We start from the raw sequence: 17,962 nt of genomic DNA, 5'->3' as shown, positions 1-17,962 counted from the left end.
GAAACATAATATAATCACGCTATAAATAATTCCGTTTGCGGAAAATTGTGGCACTTAATTGTTGCACAATAAAGGGCAACGGTTCCACCTTAAAAACAACTCACAAACATATCTTGCTTCAGTGTTTTGCCACATAGCATGCTATCACTGTCCTTTCTTTTTGTCTAAAGTATAATTGAGGTCCCCACGATGGAATAAAAAGTGACCTACCGTTCTCGAGGACATTTGGTAGGCCTTGGCATAGGATAGGTGAAGTCCATAAACGTTTTACCACGACCTTCCTCGTACGCCGGAACAGGATTGTTGAGATTTGAGGTGAAATTTCTGTATCGATCTTTGTGCGTCCCGTTTTGCCAGTCCCACCAGTAACCGGGCTTTAAGTTGAGATAATCACCTTTGCAATCCAAACCATCTTCTTCGCATTCCCAGCACTTCCCGAAAATATGAGTTCGATAAAATCCATCCAAACAGTTGCATGCCAGGAGTCCAGCCATTGCTTCTGTGTTAGTACCTGAAAATTGAACCAAAAGATGATGTAATAGAGAGATTTAGCATCGCGTATACGTGAAATGCGAACGGCAAAAATGACCATGTGACCACGATTTTCCCGCTATTTTTTGCGTTTGCCGGTTGCCGTTTCTACCTGAAAACAGGCTATTTCGCGTTTGCTGTCCAAGTGAGAACTACGTAAGTATTTCTTTCTTTTTTTTCTTATACATATAAGAAGTTAAATTTTGAAAACGAGTACCCCAATGATTTTTCTAACAAGTCATACTAGGGCAATTAAGTTTCATGTTTAAAAATCCTTCATAACTCACTCCTTACTGCATTTTTCTTCATTAACTCACCACAGTGAGTCGCAAATCAGCTTCATCGAAACTCGCAAAATTCCAGCTAAAGTCAAAAGGTTCACGCTATTTAGTCTGAAATGTCAGCCGTCTCCTCCCCCTAACCCACAGGGGGCGCCCCCTGTGGGTTAGGGGGAGGAGACGGCTGACATTTCAGACTACACGCTATTTTACTTGAGACGTGAAACGGCAAGGTGACGTTTGCCGCGATGATAAATCTCTATAATAAGTGTGATTACGTACTGAACACACATATAAAATACCTCTGATACAGCTTTTCAACTGTGTGGATGATATCACACGTTAAACGTCTTCAAGCCACCTAGAACTCCAAACTCTTACAGTATTTCCAGACCAAAATATATGATTTTTCCAAGTAATCTACCAGGCTATAAGGCTTTAAATTTATATTCCTATTTTAGAATAGAATTTCAAGGAGGTTCCAAGGACGCCCAATATGGAAAAATACCATATCCCTGCCAAACCCCTTCACGCATTGCACACTGCAAATCGCAAGTCGACATAAGGGATAAATGAATACTTGAATGACTTATGCGAGTAACTGAATGACTGACTGAATGAATGAATAAATAAATGAATAAATGAATGAATAAATGAATGAATGAATGAATGAATGTATGAATGAATGAATGAATGAATGAATGAATGAATGAATGAATGAATGAATGAATGAATGAATGAATGAATGACTGACTGACTGACTGAATGAACGAACGAACGAACGAACGAACGAACGAACGAACGAACGAACGAACGAATGGATGAATGAATGAATGAATGAATGAATGAATGAAAGAATAAACGAACGAACGATTGAATGGATGGATGTAGAGGGAAAGTACCAAGGAAAAAAAGAAAGATTTGTACTATGCCCATCTTTCACTTTAGTCTCCACCTAATAATGCAACATATGGATCCACAACCACAGAACCGTGGTAATATCTATCAACCAAAATGTTGAACGTACCTCGAGGACACGCCCTGCAGTGCTTAGCTCGTGTTCCTGGCTGTTTTTCCAGTGACACAAAGGCACCTATGGGACATTTTTGGCATTCTGTGGCCACGTAGCCAACACTGTCCGACATGAAACCACCTGCAAAAGAAGTCGAACCAATTCTAAAAGTGATCAATTGAATTAATTGATTGGTTGATTGAATGATTGATTGGTTTAACAATTGATTCAGCCTGTGTTTCTATTTTTTTGCTTCCTACGCACCCTTCTCCTTCGTGATTTATAGAATTTCAAGCCTACGGAAATGAAACTTGGAGAGTATATTCCAGAGCCGGGTTGTTCGAAAGCCGATTAACTCTAATCCACGATTAAAAGTTAATCGAGGTTTTCGTCTATCTCATTAAAAATGATTTTTAAGGCTCATTTTAAACTAATGGTAAAGAAAAGTCTAAGGTAAAACTTAGGGAGAAAAACCTATTGGACAAATCCTTATGGATTAGTAAATATACTCGAATCTAAGCTCACGTTAACCCAGGATTAGCTTAATCGGGCTTTGAACAACTGGGCCCAGATCCATAACTATTCCCTTGGAATACCAAAAATGAGATGATGACGTCATGTGACGTAAGAATTGACTCATTTGGTTCTGCGCAATCGCCCTCTTGGATGCACCATCTTAGAGTTGGTTTTATTTCTTCCAAAACTATGAAAACCGTTACGTTTAATTTGATTTAAAAAAAATTGTCGAACCAACAAAGAAATGGTAAATTAGCGCTAAAATGCAAAAGTAACGATGATACACTAAACATAATTTTCGAAATCTTGTTGCCATGGAAGCATCAAGCTATATGAATATATTTAAATGACATACCAAATTGTTGTCAGATAAATTTTAGGAGATGCCACAAAGTCTGGTGGTGTTTGTTAGAAAGTCACCACCAGACTTTCCACAGGCTGAATAGGGTTGAACAATGTACTGCGCGATCCTTGGCTCATTAGATTGTCCATTGTCCATAAGACTCCCCGTGCGGTTCGTTCGAACGGTCTTTAAAGTTCTTACAGTAACACAATCATTTGGGTTCTTAGATGTGTTCAACATTACGTAAGTCGGACCATTCTCTGCTCTTTAAAGTAAAGATTTATCCTTCAAAAATGTGACATCCAAGTTAATTCACCTCAGACAGGAAATTGTTTTGTATAGAATTCACTAGGAATTAATGAATCATTTGAATCAGAGAAATATGAACAGCTTTTCCTGATGTAAAAAGAGGGAATACCAATGAAAGCCACGATTATGAAGCGTGTATGTAATACCTAACTGCCCAGACTGAAATGTTTTATTTGGGGTAAACTATATTCGCCGCCAACATAGCCCATGCAATTTGAGATATGGGTGGCACCGACACGGATTTGCGACATAACAATTTATTTGAAAAGTAACAATGAACGGCTTGTCCAGCAAATAGTTACAAAACTAATCGAGGCGGGACAAGACGAATACAGGGACACTTGAGAAAAGTTAAGGTCAGTAGAAGTAAAAATACATTCCCTCTTGGCATGTAAAATACCTGGGGGACATTCCACGCATCCTTTATCTTTCAGGGAATATGTTCCTTCGGGACATGGTAACATCTTGTAATGTTGTGTCACATTCGTGTGATTGTGGATGTGGGTTGTGAAGCCCAGATCCAGGAAGGTAGACACGAAGGACAAGTCTGCCCTCTCGTAAGCCTTGGCCTTGATTTCAATCGCTTCGGTCTCGTTATAAGCAGGATTCCTAAATAAGAGAATTAAGTATCTGCTCTTAGCCCTTTGTAGCAGGATTTTTATGAGCGAATGTCAAGTTATGCGAGTTTGGTTTAAGTTTGGCTTCATTTAATGTTTATGTTTCGTTGAATATCAAAGTAATTTTGGACACAAGAAATATCATGTAAAGAAACATCGATAAAGAGAGCTTTCCAGTCACTGTGGTAGGCTACACTGTGATGTACAAATTCCTTAGGATAGGTTTCTAGTCTGTAGATAAGATCCTCATTAAAGCTTGACCATGCAAGCAAAAGCTATCAGGTGCTTCGTCCTTCTTATTACACTCAAGGTCGCGCTAATTTTGATTCCGTGAACAAACTCCTCAGTAAAGTGATTAATTTTTGGCATTCTGTGGCTATATAGCCAAAACTGTCCGACACAAAATTTCATAAAACCACCTGCAACAGAAATATCAAGCTCAAGCTCACTGGATTGTCCACTGTCCCTAAGACTACCTGTACGGGTTCGTTCGATCGGTCAACTTCCAGTTCTTACATGTACAGTAACACAATCATTACCTTTCTTAAGATGTGTTCAACATTACATATGTGTGACCAATTTTTATAAAGCTATAGAGCTCTTTTTTTTCTGTAGCATGGCTTACAACTATATACAAGGTGGTTCTAATTCTCAAGCGCATAGATGATTTTCTTTATCATTTAAAACAAAGTCATCCAGGAACATTTCTTCAATCTTCTGTTTGATTTTTGTCATTTTGCAATAATACATTTGGATTTTGTTTTTCAAATTGCATTATGACCTTGTATGAGCGCGGTGAGAGCTTAAGGTACCCCAGGAAAATGACGTACTTACAGATATACTTTGATTCGATCCTCTCCTGACGTGGTGTAATATCTTAATGTACCAACCAAATCATCATTTAGGGTCCTAAACAGAAACAACTGTCATTATTTTCTCGTTCTTGAATAAGCCTTTTGTGATTTCGATTTAATTCGCCTGACATGGAAGAAACGAAAGAAAACGGTGGCAATCGTGGAAAACCAGTAGCAACCCCGTCCACACGTATCCAGATATTTTTGAATCCGCAACAATGTTATCGCATTCAAAAATTTCCACTCTGGAGAGCGGATTCAAAAATTTCCGGATTTGCTTGCGAATTCGCCGGATGCGTGTGGACGATAGCCGTATCCGGAAAGAAAAAGTTTCGGATTCAAAGATATCCGGATACGTGTGGACGGGGTCTGAGTTTTAATTGCAATATTGTCATTGTTTTTTAAGATATACTGGTCAAATTTAATGCATGTGTTTTATTTTCTTAGCAGTGACGTATATGTATCTTATTTTAACTTCCAGGAATTTTTCTCGTTGTTTATCTAAAACTATTTGAACCGGCAGATTTTTTCAACTCGTATAGAGGTGAAAGTCGACAATCATAAGAACTATAATATGATACTCGCTCTGACGAAGGGCTAACGCTCAAGGCAATTCCGACAGTTCGATCACCCAAGACACTTTTGGTAAAGTATCATTAATGCTTTTTTCAAACTTCCGGTCTAGACAACGATACTTTTGTAATCGGCTTGTTTTCGCTACTATAACTGTTGCCTCCGTTGGACTTTCGAGGTCAGGTTGTCAAGCTTTCTTGTTTCAGAGCTCTTTTTGATACTTTTTTTCTTCTTTTCTAATCCTTGCTTACTTTTGACAGGGATGGCGAGCCAGCAACGGAAGCACAACGACGGTAAACAAAGACTTAAAAAGGGAAAGGATTGACATAACATAAGTATAATTTCAAGCATTTCGAGCTGCTATAGACTAAAGGCCTCGAATTATAACTCTTTTATTGGTGTTATTGTTAAAGTTTATATTAATTAATTGTTGCAATTTTCGACTACTATTAATAGTAATTTTTAACACTTTGCAACCCTGCCCAAATATATTATGGTACACTGAATATTCGTTGTCCGTAGTCAATAGATAACCTGCGATATACTGTAATAAAACTGTGCTTTTTTATCATTGTGTTCAATAATAAAACAATTACCTTGCTCAATCTTGCGGAAAATCCCCTGATTTTAGCCAACTCACCCAACGACCTTGTCGGCTAAGAATCAGGCGATATTCCACGCGATTTCGCAGGGTAATTGTAGTAGATATTGAGTGAGATACATTACAGTTCAGAGTAATGATTATGAAGGTCATGGAAAGAGTGCAGGTTCAGTTCAGGAACCCATGTCCGTATCATGTAGCTGTCAAAAACAAGGAAAGAAAACATACGTGAACAAAGAATACACTTGACTGCTTCCTGTGTTCTTCTTAAGAAAGACACCTTTGTAAGCGACAGCGGCCCAAGATGGGCAGTGGACAATGGATATATAGTGTCTGCTTCCCCTCACGGACAACTGGGTGGGGGACGAACATGTAAAAGCCAAAAAAAAAAACTCTCCTCCCCACCTCCCCCACCCTGATGCTTTGAATTTTTATTTAGATAGCGACTTGAACCTCATTCCCAGGAGTCCCTCTTCACCAGTTATGAGAGAGTCACGTAAAGCATAGTTAATTCAAGGCAATGGTTATGAAACCTGACAAACTTCTTTGTTGTATGTTTTTGTTTGCCTTTTTCGCCTTGACCCTGCACATACAATAATAGACTTTGGAATGTGTTGGAGCAACTTACCAATCGAAACGTTTTTGTTAAGATATTCAACTGTGGTGTGAACGTTAAAACAAAGGATTGTGCAGGGTCGCGGCCCTTCCAACATCAATTGCAGCACCATCGTTTTCATGGCAAAGTTTCATAACCAGTCCCTCAATTAAATATGCGTAAAGCTGGAATAGTTTCAGTACGATTCCTTGTCTCGCAGCCCCACAACATGTTTCGGGTTGCTTACTGAAGAGACACTACGTACTTGGAAGGGAGGCAGAACTGAAAGGTAAACTGTTTGATCTTACTCAGGATGGCGAATAGATTTGTTTGACCTGTTATTAAGAGACTTTCAGGTTTTATTACTAGTGAAGGGTTGAGTGCAAGTATATGACTTTTACGACTAGTGTTGGTGCTAAACTGCAACGTGATACACCAACAGTCCGTCCTTTAACCTCTTGTTCAACCAGTTAGCATCAGAGAGAAAACATGGCCCCGAGAAAGTGTCTGGTTTGAAATTCAAAAGACTTAGTTTATGCGTTGTTCCAGTGAGAAAAATTCCATAACCCTCCCTTTTAAGTCGCTTTCATCTGGGCGTATATCACTTTGGAAAGTCCAATTTAGTTACATGACTTCTTTTTAAAACTCTGACTATTGAGATTCCCTCTTCCACCCCTCATCGTCACTGTATTTTCTAACGAACTTCACTTCTGTTAGCGGTAAGGAAATTTTTTTCTTCAACCACACAACGATGTACCCATGGTCTCACGTAAAGGTTGCTGCCTAATAACTGCTGGAATGCTTCAGAGAGGCGACTGAGTACTTGTTGATATTACTTACACTTTCATTCCACCTTTTAGACTCTCGTTGACAGCACCAAAACCAAACGCCTTCTCCTTGACTTCTGTTATTATGTTATCAGAAAGCATTCTTGTAAGATAAAAACAATACAACATCATTAGGAAAATTCGAATCAGTACAAGGATCGAAAATTAATGTTTTCACTTGTAACAGCCACAAAAAGAAGTAACCTGTTTTGTGGCATATTGCAATTTATTGAAAACACGATCATCTGTTAATGAAAATTTCGGTTTGGGATTGGTTCAGCGACAATGGGATACATGCCATGATACCATGATCGGGAAATAGCGGCCGTTAAAATCGTCTTCAGCTCGTTCTTCTTTTTCATGCTTGATTTCATTGAAACAATTATACCATTTGCGCTTATTGGGTATGAAATGATTATGACGACCTTGGTGCCACGCATTTCGCTGGCTATCTATGATCTCATTTCCAACTCGTTCGTGGAATAATGGTTAAATGGTGCATTAGGATATTGTAGTTTTCCGCAATCTGATCGGTTCACTGCTCATTTAAAGTATATCCCATCACGCCATCACTAACATTTACTTGGAAATCTGAATTGTCAAAGTAAATAAGAAGTAAACGCTTTTCCTGTTTTAATTTCCATTTTCCTTTTCCCGGTAATAAACTATTGAAAGACGTTTGGCATGTTATCCTGTAGATGAATATGTCTGATAGTATAAGATTTGTTTATAGATAACTCGACATTTGCCACTACTGGGCTTTCCAGTAGAGGATCGGAAGTTTATTAGTTAGAGGTTGGCCTTTATTAATTATGTTGTGTTGTTACTTATACAATAAATCACCTCTCGTTACTTTAAAAATAAATAAAAGTGTACTGGCAAACAGTTAAGGAAATCTAACAACTTTAGCGGTTTGGTTAAGTAATACTCTAAGTTACTTCTTGCTACAGGAGGGGAGTTAAATCATCGGCCGTATATGAATTGCTTAAAAGAACGTCGTCAGATGTTCCCAAACGGATGCCCACAATTACAATAAAACAGCAATTGGCGAAGGTATTTGGCGAAACCCAATTTTTGTTGTCTTGTTTTCTTTCTCTTGAGTAAGGGCCAGATATTTGGACAACCAGTGATGAATAATGTAATAAGAACTAGCATCTTAGTCTAACTGATAGCTATGCTCTTTTTGCGTCCGATCGTGATTCGTGCTCCAAGGCTGCACTTTGATCGAATTATAAAATTTCTAACGTGTTTTCCACTCGTGTAATCCAGGCATTTCCTCCCAGAAAATCAAACCACGCCACGCAGTAGATACTAATAAATAGTAACTTGGAACAAGCCTGAACAGTTTCTATCAGAGAAAAGCAAAAGAACAGTTTCTTCAGACAAGCACTTGCTACTCACAAGATTTCAATCAGCCGGTGTTTGAAGAAAGCTTCCTCTGGAATGACACTTATGTTGTTGTAATTCAGTAATCTAAAGGTTGAATCAATATAAAGAGATATGTTAAATTACTCTATGAGATAGAGCCAGATAGAGTAAAGCCAACAAACAAATTACCAGCTTTGCTTCTTTTAACACCGTCTATCCATTTCTGGTATTCAGGGCCCAGTTGTTCAAAGCCCGATTAAGCTAATCCTGGGTTAACGTGAACTTTGATTGAGTTTATTTACTTATCCATAAGGATTCTCCGAAAGATTTTGTCCCTAAGTTTTGCCTTCGACTTTTCTTTACCATTAGCTTAAAATGAGCCTTTAAAATAATTTTTAAGGAGCGAGATAAAAACCTCCTTTAACTTTTAATCGTGGATTAGCGTCAATAGGCTTTCGAACAACCCGGCCCTGTAGGTAATATCCCAACAGTTGTGTTGATGATAAGTCACGCAAGCCCTAACTGTAAACAAAGGGGGAGGGGGAGGGGGTCAAAATTCATATTCTTTTGAACAGCAAATACCTATATAGGACTAACAACTTGAACTTGAACATTAATATTCTTGTTATCTGTTGAATATTATATTTTGACCTGATGATGGTGTCATGAGGATACCGAAACGTTGTCTTAAATATGATTCTACCCGTAATTTTCATTATCAAAAATACGTATATAGCCTAGAAAAAAGGAGTTTACAACTACACCTTCTTTAACCAAACCGCCTTATTTTCGTAGAAAATAAGAACATTCTAGCCTTCCAAAGTGGTACCCAGTAAACGAAAGAGCCAACCAAATAACGATGTTGTACTTACAGGTATCTTAGGTTTAGGGCACTGCCAAATGTGTGCTTCGTAAAAGCCGATATGAAATTATGCTGCAAGAACCTACCAAATAAACGTGATCTAAATTCATTATTTGGAAGTTTATGTGATATATTGCTGTTAATGATACATTGTCAGTCGCTGTCATTCTTATTATCAACATCAATACCAATGTTAGTAAAAATAGAGCTGTAACTGAAGTAAAAAACGTTCTCTGGTTAAAAAGATTAAAACATAAGCTTTACAGGCTATAGACTGATAGCCTCATTTTCATTTTCTGATGGTCTCATTTTCATCAACAATGCGGGTTAATGCCAATGCCCTTCTCATTGTCACTGTCGTTGTTATGTCATTATGATTAAGAACAGCACTACCACTATCATTATCATTATCATCGTCGTCATCTTCATCGTCATCGTCATTATCATCGTCATCGTCATCGTCATCGTTATCGTCGTCGTCATTGTCATTATCATTGTCATTGTCATGTCATCGTTCCTCTCATTGTCTTCGTCAATTTGAATTTCATCCTCATTGATACCCGTAATAAGTTTTTACAGAGAAAGGAGACAATCAAGAGAACTTCGAACTGCTCTGAACCTGCGACCCTTTTATACTTCTTTAGTTCATTTTACAGTCAAATATCCCGAAAACACACTAGTAAGAGAGGCAATACTTACAAGTACTCCAAGTGCCTCACGCAACAGAATAAACCATCCGTCAAGTTTTGGATTCTGTTGTGGGACAAATCTCTGAAAAGAAAGCGTGGCTTGAATCAAAGCCTCACCACAAAAATGCTGCAATGTTTTGCCGTCGAAACAAGGCATTATCTAGTCTGAAATTAGTCTTTTGAGCCATTTTAATTGATTCCTAGCTATCATTTACTAATAGCAATTACACAACTATATATGCCAGGCGCATACTCAAAACGTTGATGAACATGACATCTGTCTCCCTCTGAAGGAGACTTCTACCCAGAAAATCAGTCATGTTCCTCATAATCTCTTTTTATCACTTTTATTTGTGGAATCCATTTGTACTTTCGTAGAACAGTCATCACTGCATCGCTAGACCCATGTACCAACTAAGATTGCTCAGGACGTTGAAATGGGGCACGGTAACTGTCGTCGGTTATGATGTGCAGTATGATGTCGCTTTTTCACTTTCCGTCCTTAGTACCTTACAGGAGAGACGGGCAGAACTATGTAAAAATTTTCTTTGACAACATCTTAACCAACCCTTCAGACAGCTTGCACCACCTCTTACCATTTAATGCCTGCCAAGATCATGTCAACTTAAGAAACAAAAGGCCTTTTGGAGTAGCATTATGTAAAACCAAGAGGTTTAAAGATACGTTCATTAACAACTAAGCAAGCACCTTTAATAAGTCTTGATAGGTTTTTAATTATATCAGTGTCATACCAGTACTAGTATTATTGTTTCTAATAGCCTCTGAATTGGCTCAAGCTATCTAGGTTTAGTACTTTAAGACTTTAATAACAGGATTTTGTAATTTTCCAATTGTAAATTATTGTTATTACTTTTATTAGCATTACTTGTAAGCCCTCAGCAATTCAGTTTTATAGAGCGTTTTCATTCACGTGACTACCGGCCATATTGGTTTACTGAAACAAAAGAAAGTATTTGCATAAAAATAGAGTCCAATTCCCAGAGGTTTTGTTTGGGACATCAACATGGCCGCCATTTCTTTGTTTTGGGACACCAACATGGCCGCCGTGACGTCATGTGAAAACACTCTATACTGTCATTGAGATGTTAATAAATCATCTAAGTATCTATTGTTGTTTCACAGTCGAAAGACCTTAAACTGCAATATTCGTTTCAGGGAGTCGCTAATACAGTGTAGCTATATCATTGGGAGAGAGCTATCTGCACGAATTTTTATGACTTGCACGCATCTGAGGTACATTATATAATTAATGGGTTTCAGTATTACTGAAGGTACTTACAGGTATTGCAGTTCTGTGAAGTTGGCAAATATCGTGTCAGGAAGGACCTCAAACTTGTTGAAAGACAGAGACCTGAAAGAAATGATTTACCCTGTCTTCATTTTCTGCCTCGTTACTGGCTGATCATGCCCCGTTTAGTATTCTTCAACTTTGGAAATTTGTTTGAGGGTTTCATTTCTTCCTTTTCCAAGTAAACGAATTTTCTCGTTCAAAATTTGTCTCTATCAGCTTTCTCGGCCTTAACTACCTTCCTTCATTCCTTCTTTGTTCTCACTTCTCAACTTTTGTTTTCTACTTAGCGGAATCTTTCTACTCTTTATGTTCGTAATTGTTTTGTTACCACCGTTTACTTTTGACTTTTGAGGAGAATTGCTTTCTAAAGTAGAAGTTTTCCTAGCTTCCCTAAACTGACACCATGAAGTACATCTATAATTAGAATCATTTTCAATCCTCAAAATCTTAACTAACCTTCTTCCTTTCTCGTTCCGTTTGGAGTTATTTTCTGCCTTAGAAAACAATTACTTTTTTATGACTTGTTTTCTCTTAAGTATTTCTTCACTTTGCTGTTAAGCTAACAGAGTAAATATGTCGCTCTGTTCGTTATAGTTCCCCAATTTTGACTCTTTGTAGTCCATCGTTTTTCTACCTAACGTTCACTATACTTTTTCTTGGAAACTATTTCATTCAATTTTTAATGAAAAGTTACCTCGTCAGAAAATTTATTAACGTATAATAAAATATTTTCCTTTTCAATTCTTCTGTAACACGTACAGGTAGTTTAACCGTGTGAGATTAGAAAAGACGTTTGCATCAAGGCTTTCAATGTTGTTGGAACTAAGATTTCTGCAAATAAAATGAAATGTTAATAGAATAAAGAAAGAAATAGATTATTAACTATTTATCTTAAGGCCAACAGTTTGCAAAATTAAGCTCATCCGTCCACAAAACGACAGGAGTGAGCAATATAAGGGCAAAATAAATAACGAAGGAAAGACTACACTTTTGAGGCAGTTGAGCATTTGGGGAGACAAAGTATGGCTTTTACCTCTAAAAATGGCATAGATTCTAAGTATGGTATGCTTTTAAAACTGTGGGTTTATTTTTTAATTTAAAAAGGTACGAGAACGGGCGAAACATTCATATTGCCCAAATAGCCAGAATTTCCAGCCATGTGTAAACTGGGTATTAAATATGAGCATTCTACCTAAATATGATAAATTTTGAGAACGCAGAACAAAAATACTTGAAAATATTGTGATACTCTGGTTTCAAAGTAAAAGATTGGCCTAGGCTTTGAGCCCTGGCCCCGTCTCCTCCCCCACCCCTCCCTCTCTTCCTCTTCCTTATCTTTCACCTCCCTCCCCTCCCACAGATATACATTGTAAAAATATATTTGATCAACTCACAGAGTAGACAAGTGCGTCAAACTGGAAAACAGTTCCGGTGGTACAACTTTAATGTCATTTGACGACAAATCCCTCAGATAAGAAGAAAACATAATGTTAAGCTAAGGACATAACATGCTCAATATGATAAAACACTTAAAATGGTAGGGAATTTAATTGAAAATCTAACAGGTATTTTTGTTTTGAACGAAATTGTTCCGAATGAGCAATGAAACTTGATTACAATGATGAAAACTGAATACTAACAGTTGTTTCTCTTAGTAATATGGAATTATTCAACTTACAATTGCAACAAATCTTTGAGGTTGGAAAACAAGTCGGCGTGCATTGTTTCGATGTGGTTTGATCCTAAGAACCTGGCAAGAAAACAATTTTTTTTGTGATGTTTGACGATCAGGCAGACAGACAGTCGAACAGGCAGAGCAACAGTGAGATAGACAGATAACCCCAGAATCCAGCTAACAGAAACACTGACATCTGACCAACAAGGAAATAGTCGGACTCAGAGAAGGACAGGCAAGAGGACAGGTATACGGACAAAAAGACACACAGCCAAACGAACAGGAAAAGTGACACACAGACAGTCGGAAAGGCAGAAAAACAGTCAGATATACAGATAACCCGGCCGTGAAATCCATACAAACAGAAACACTGACACCTGACCAACAAGGAAATAGTTGGACTCAGAGAAAGACAGACAAGAGGACAGGTATACGGACAAAAAGAGGCAGGCAGGCAAACGAACAGGAAAAGGGACACACAGGTAGTCGAGACACCAACACAGCCAGCCGAAATGTTAAAAAGAACCCAGACACTCGGTCATTCAGAGAAGAAAAATGGCCAGAAGCGAGGACCCAAAACACAGGTACAGTCTTTCTGCACACAGCCAAAATATAGTCAAACTGACAGTCTTTCAGTCTGCAGACGGACAAAACACAGTCAAAATGCGACAGATCAATGTAAAGACCATAAGATTATTTCACTGATGAAAATATGGATAATAGGAAACAAGACGAATTCACTTACAGATAACGTAGGTTAGTGAGACTAGAAAACATGTCAGCAGGTAGAGTTGTCAAATAGCTTCCATACACGTACCTGCATGATGATGAAAATGAAAGTAAAAGTTTTATATACAATCAAAATACGAATATACAAATGTACCAATCAGGTTTAAATTTGAAAAGCACACCAAGACATTTTTACTTTAAATGAGTATGGATTGTAAAAAATATCGCCAAATCCCGGCCACTACAGGAGTGGTGTCCAAATGTCTCATCTCAAAAGTATCCCACACCTCGCAATGTCTGACTGATTTGAGAGTTTTTTTCAGCCTTCAAGAATCATTAGTTTAAGTTGATGAAAAAAGTTGGAAGCGTTAATTTGTGACCCAACTTCATCCATGCAAATGACAATTCCTCTCCTTCTTAGTTGGAATTGTTAATCTTTTAGATAGTAACGTTTAACAATGACCGCCGCCGTATATTCAAACTATCTCAAATGTATACTGAATTCCTGGACAATCATAGAAAATGCAAAGAACTAAGGTTATAAGCCAATCAGAAGTTTTATTTTTTAAATAAAAGCTTCTACCAGAGAAGTTTCTTGCCGAAGAGTGGAAATCAAAATATACCTGAGTTACCAACAAGCAAGATTGGCAAGCTTATGGTCTCATAAAACCAGCAGTAAGTTGAAACGTCGCGCCCCCCACAAAAGTGAACACATCGTGTAATTAACTTTCAAGAACCAGATAAGTCTTACAGAACTTCGGCAATTGAAGGAGCACAATTGACGTCTGCAGGAGAACGAACATTCCAACAGGACAAGGTATTGCCCCAATGAGAGTACCACTGTCCCTTGCCTTGAGAACATCGAGGGCAAGCTGAAATGAAAGAGAAAATGTTTAGGTAAAACAACAATGAGGGCAGTAAGCTATGTTCAATTTGTCACAAGATCAGGAGAAAAAGATAAACGGTATGAATCACGTCTCGATCAAGGAAGAGCATACTTCCCCATTGGCATTGCAACAAGACTTTGAATTTCTTTTTAGTTCTTACAAAGTTAAGGTTTCATCTCACATCGAGGACTAAATCTGTAGCCGATATCAAACAATAAAGGAGAAAAAGAGGACGTCTTACTTGTAAACCTGACTTGAATGTCTCTGCTGTCAGTTCCATACTGGTTTGTTGCTTTACAAGTGTATTTTCCTTCCATGTTCAATGGAATCGTTGTTGTAACGTTCGTTGTGGTGGCCAATAAGTGTGAGCTCCACATCAGTGATGTTTTTATGGGAAGAGTGCCAGAGGCTGAACACCACAGTGTGTAGCCTGGTAATGCTAGCACATCATGGGCAGGTAACACTACCTTGGGTGCAGCTATTGTAAGATAACACAACAAGAGAGCACAAAGGAAAGAGAGTTCTCCTACACGTGCGCTATTCTATAGGTGATCTGTATTAAGTTATGTTTGGATTAGCCACTACTAATAAGTATACCGAATTAGCTAGTCATAAAACTGTAACCGTAGTAAGTCAAGGGTGACTGAGGATGTCAGGCTTATTGGTGTATATTGTTGGCAACTTAAAATATGAGGCTTTTAAAAACGCTTTGTAAACGACGGGCTTACGCTGGAAACGTCGTCTTCTGGATCTCTTCACGTTTGCCAATTTACCTTATCAACTAATTTGACAAAACTTAAGTTTTCACTACAACATTGACGCAGCGCCACAGTTTCTTTAAAAGCTATATACAGCTGTATCCCGCTTTATACATTTCAAATCTGTGCCATCGTTCAAGGATTTTGAACCATTGGTTTACTTTTATTACTTTAAAGTCTATTTAATTCTAATAAAGTTCTCAGATTCATTGCTCTATGGACAAAGGATAAAGGACAACCAAATCCTCGCAAATAATTGTTAGACTTTGAAGCTCATCCAGGTCTCTTTGAAACCACATCAGTTTGTGGGTGGTTCGGAGCTATTCTTGACCTTTCCTTTCTTCTTACTCAACTATACAGGTGAGGCGTCGACGAAAGCTGGGGGAAGGGAGGGTATCTTCTCTCATATTTCTCTTGCAGGATAAAAAGGGTGATTCAATGTTATGGCTAGGTTTATATTGTGCAAAGGTTTGATAGCGAAATTCAAATTCTTTACTGGTATGTCATGACCCTCAAAATATTTATAGATTGTGTCTTACCAGTTGAGGCAGAACGGCAATTCAACAGTACCGTGAGGAGATGTAAAAGTATTTTGATCTTGTAGTAGTGTATTTCTTTCATAATGTCGTCAAGTCGGAGAAATCAGCTCTACAGAAAAAATAAAATATTCAGAATACTATTTCAAAGGGCCGTCCAAAACGTATCAACATCCTTACAACACTGCTAGAGGATGCTGGGAGTATCGGATTACGTTTTACCAGTTGTAGTCCTTAGCAGCGAAATAAATAATTCATTCAAAGAGGCAGGTTTTTGAAAACATCTTGCAATTTTTAAAGCCTTTATGATACTTGTTTAGGTTGCGAGAATTGACAGCAAATAACTTAAATTGAACTGCGCATGCGTGGCAAATGCTCGACTTTATTTTCTTTTTAATGCGAATGTTATCTTTCTGTTTCTGGAGCCAGAACATTTTTTTTTGCCATCTCTATCGATCAAAGTGTAAGATGTAATAGTTGCATGAACCTTATCTTCATTTTTCTTAGGATAGAGACATCATTTGAAAACCTTGGAATAAGTTGATACGAAGTTCGCTCAAATCTCTGAACACATGTTCTGGCAACTTGCAAAGTGCAATTTAAAATACCGTGTCTGTATTATCTTGGTTCCTACTGAGCTTATCGATAGCTCAAAGAATACTTCTTTTGTTACGATTATAACAACCTGGAACACGGCCGAAGCATTGTCCATAAAGCTTATGATTAGAAAGATTGACTTTTTCGCCATTCGCCCTTCCTAATGACCATGCATGTTTGTAATTATATCGTATAACTTTAAACTTATGGGAAAAAAGAAGAGTATGTTGGAACTATCGAATTCCCAATCATTGTTATATTTTGTTTTGTTTCATGTTAAAAGCTATGGACAAGATGTTCAAACTACTTTGCAAATTCAAATATTAAACATTTCGTTCTCCTGCTGTTTTAGGGTTCAACGGAGAGGCAATTAACCCTGTGTGAATGATCATCCATGACCAACTTGCAGACTTTTTCAGCTAATGGAGCTCGTTCTTACCCTCTGGAGATAATTTCGTGCCTCATAAGCAGAATTTTTAATATCTTTCTAGGTTTTACACATTTTACCGTTTTTCTCTTGTTTAACTAAAGGAAAACTGTTCATTAGATGCCTGCAAAGAGTGTTTTCTGAATCGAAGAATTAAGGAACTTGTAAAATCTTAATTTCAAGCACGTGGATGAAAATTAAAACGACGTCAGGTTCAAGATGAAGAATAACAATTGTGAGCCACATGTTTTGAAGATTAGTTTGCCGGTATCTGGCAAGGCAAACTATCGTGAAAAAGAGTTACTAGTGACAATAACTCAAATGAACATCTCCAAGGAGGCTTCCTGCTGAAAAACAGCTTTCACCTCGAATAAAAGATGCTAATATTTTTCAAGTTAATAAGATTCCTATTTATAGACCTTAAACTTTCACTAAGAACTCTTTTTTTTAATTACCACATAGTCAACTTGATTAAAAATGTTAGTATTCAGCGACAAACTTTCTTGGCTTTTCAATGTTATAAAACGGATAATTTATACCCGCCCTTAGTAATCCAAAAAAAAAATTTAAGTGCGCAAGATTCACAGCGATGCTATTAAGGATAGATGAACAATGACCTCTTCTAAAGTGAGCATTGTTAACCGACCATCTGCGCTTATGGCAAGTCCCTTGCAAGGATATCTGCATAAATAAACAATATTCGAAAACGAAGAAAACCAAAAAGTTTAGAGAAATCTGCCTTGAACCCTTGTAATATTATGTTCAGTTGTTTTAAAATTCGGTGAATTTTCTGTTTATTGAAATTTTCCTTCCTTCTTAAAACGAGAAAATCTTCGAGCAGGTTATAAACAGAAAAAAATATCAACTTTAATGCAAATCTCCACGACCAGTTTTTCAGTATAATTTCCTTCGTGAAAAATTTAATCTTTTTTCTCTTAGTTTTACTCCGAACTTCACAATATGCCACGAGATTTAAGATGTCGCGGAAGTTTTTACGTGGTTTCAGTAAATTGTTGTACTAACGCAAAATCGGGTGATGTTTGTATGAATTCTAGTTCCCAGATAT

At 37.6% G+C, this 17,962-nt stretch overlaps 1 protein-coding gene across 4 annotated transcripts in view; it reads right to left on the bottom strand.

The window, feature by feature from the left end:
- Positions 1-17,962, bottom strand: part of LOC146485523 (uncharacterized) — a 29,096-nt gene that overhangs the window by 10,909 nt on the left and 225 nt on the right. For 2 of the 4 annotated variants that reach the window (XM_085103350.1, XM_085103351.1), the window contains exons 1-17: positions 15,876-15,986; positions 14,820-15,056; positions 14,443-14,563; positions 13,708-13,779; positions 12,966-13,037; positions 12,682-12,753; positions 12,047-12,118; positions 11,276-11,347; positions 9,986-10,057; positions 9,297-9,368; positions 8,458-8,529; positions 7,070-7,159; positions 5,760-5,834; positions 4,441-4,515; positions 3,390-3,598; positions 1,837-1,962; positions 211-511 (exon numbers count right to left, since the gene is read on the bottom strand). In XM_085103350.1, the coding sequence (XP_084959476.1) occupies positions 211-511; positions 1,837-1,962; positions 3,390-3,598; positions 4,441-4,515; positions 5,760-5,834; positions 7,070-7,159; positions 8,458-8,529; positions 9,297-9,368; positions 9,986-10,057; positions 11,276-11,347; positions 12,047-12,118; positions 12,682-12,753; positions 12,966-13,037; positions 13,708-13,779; positions 14,443-14,563; positions 14,820-15,056; positions 15,876-15,957 (1,892 nt within the window). In that variant the 5' untranslated portion in view covers positions 15,958-15,986. Of the gene's footprint in view, positions 1-210; positions 512-1,836; positions 1,963-3,389; positions 3,599-4,440; positions 4,516-5,759; positions 5,835-7,069; positions 7,160-8,457; positions 8,530-9,296; positions 9,369-9,985; positions 10,058-11,275; positions 11,348-12,046; positions 12,119-12,681; positions 12,754-12,965; positions 13,038-13,707; positions 13,780-14,442; positions 14,564-14,819; positions 15,057-15,875; positions 15,987-17,962 lie in introns of those variants that run through there. The other 2 variants (XM_085103353.1, XM_085103352.1) reach the window with 2 other exon arrangements.

This window comes from Pavona decussata, unplaced genomic scaffold (genome assembly GCF_977016875.1).
Source record: "Pavona decussata unplaced genomic scaffold, jaPavDecu1.1 SCAFFOLD_26, whole genome shotgun sequence".
In the NCBI taxonomy this organism is placed as follows: Eukaryota; Metazoa; Cnidaria; class Anthozoa; order Scleractinia; family Agariciidae; genus Pavona; species Pavona decussata.
The sequence above is the reverse complement of the archived record's forward strand: the minus strand, read 5'-3'. Positions and strand labels throughout refer to the sequence as shown.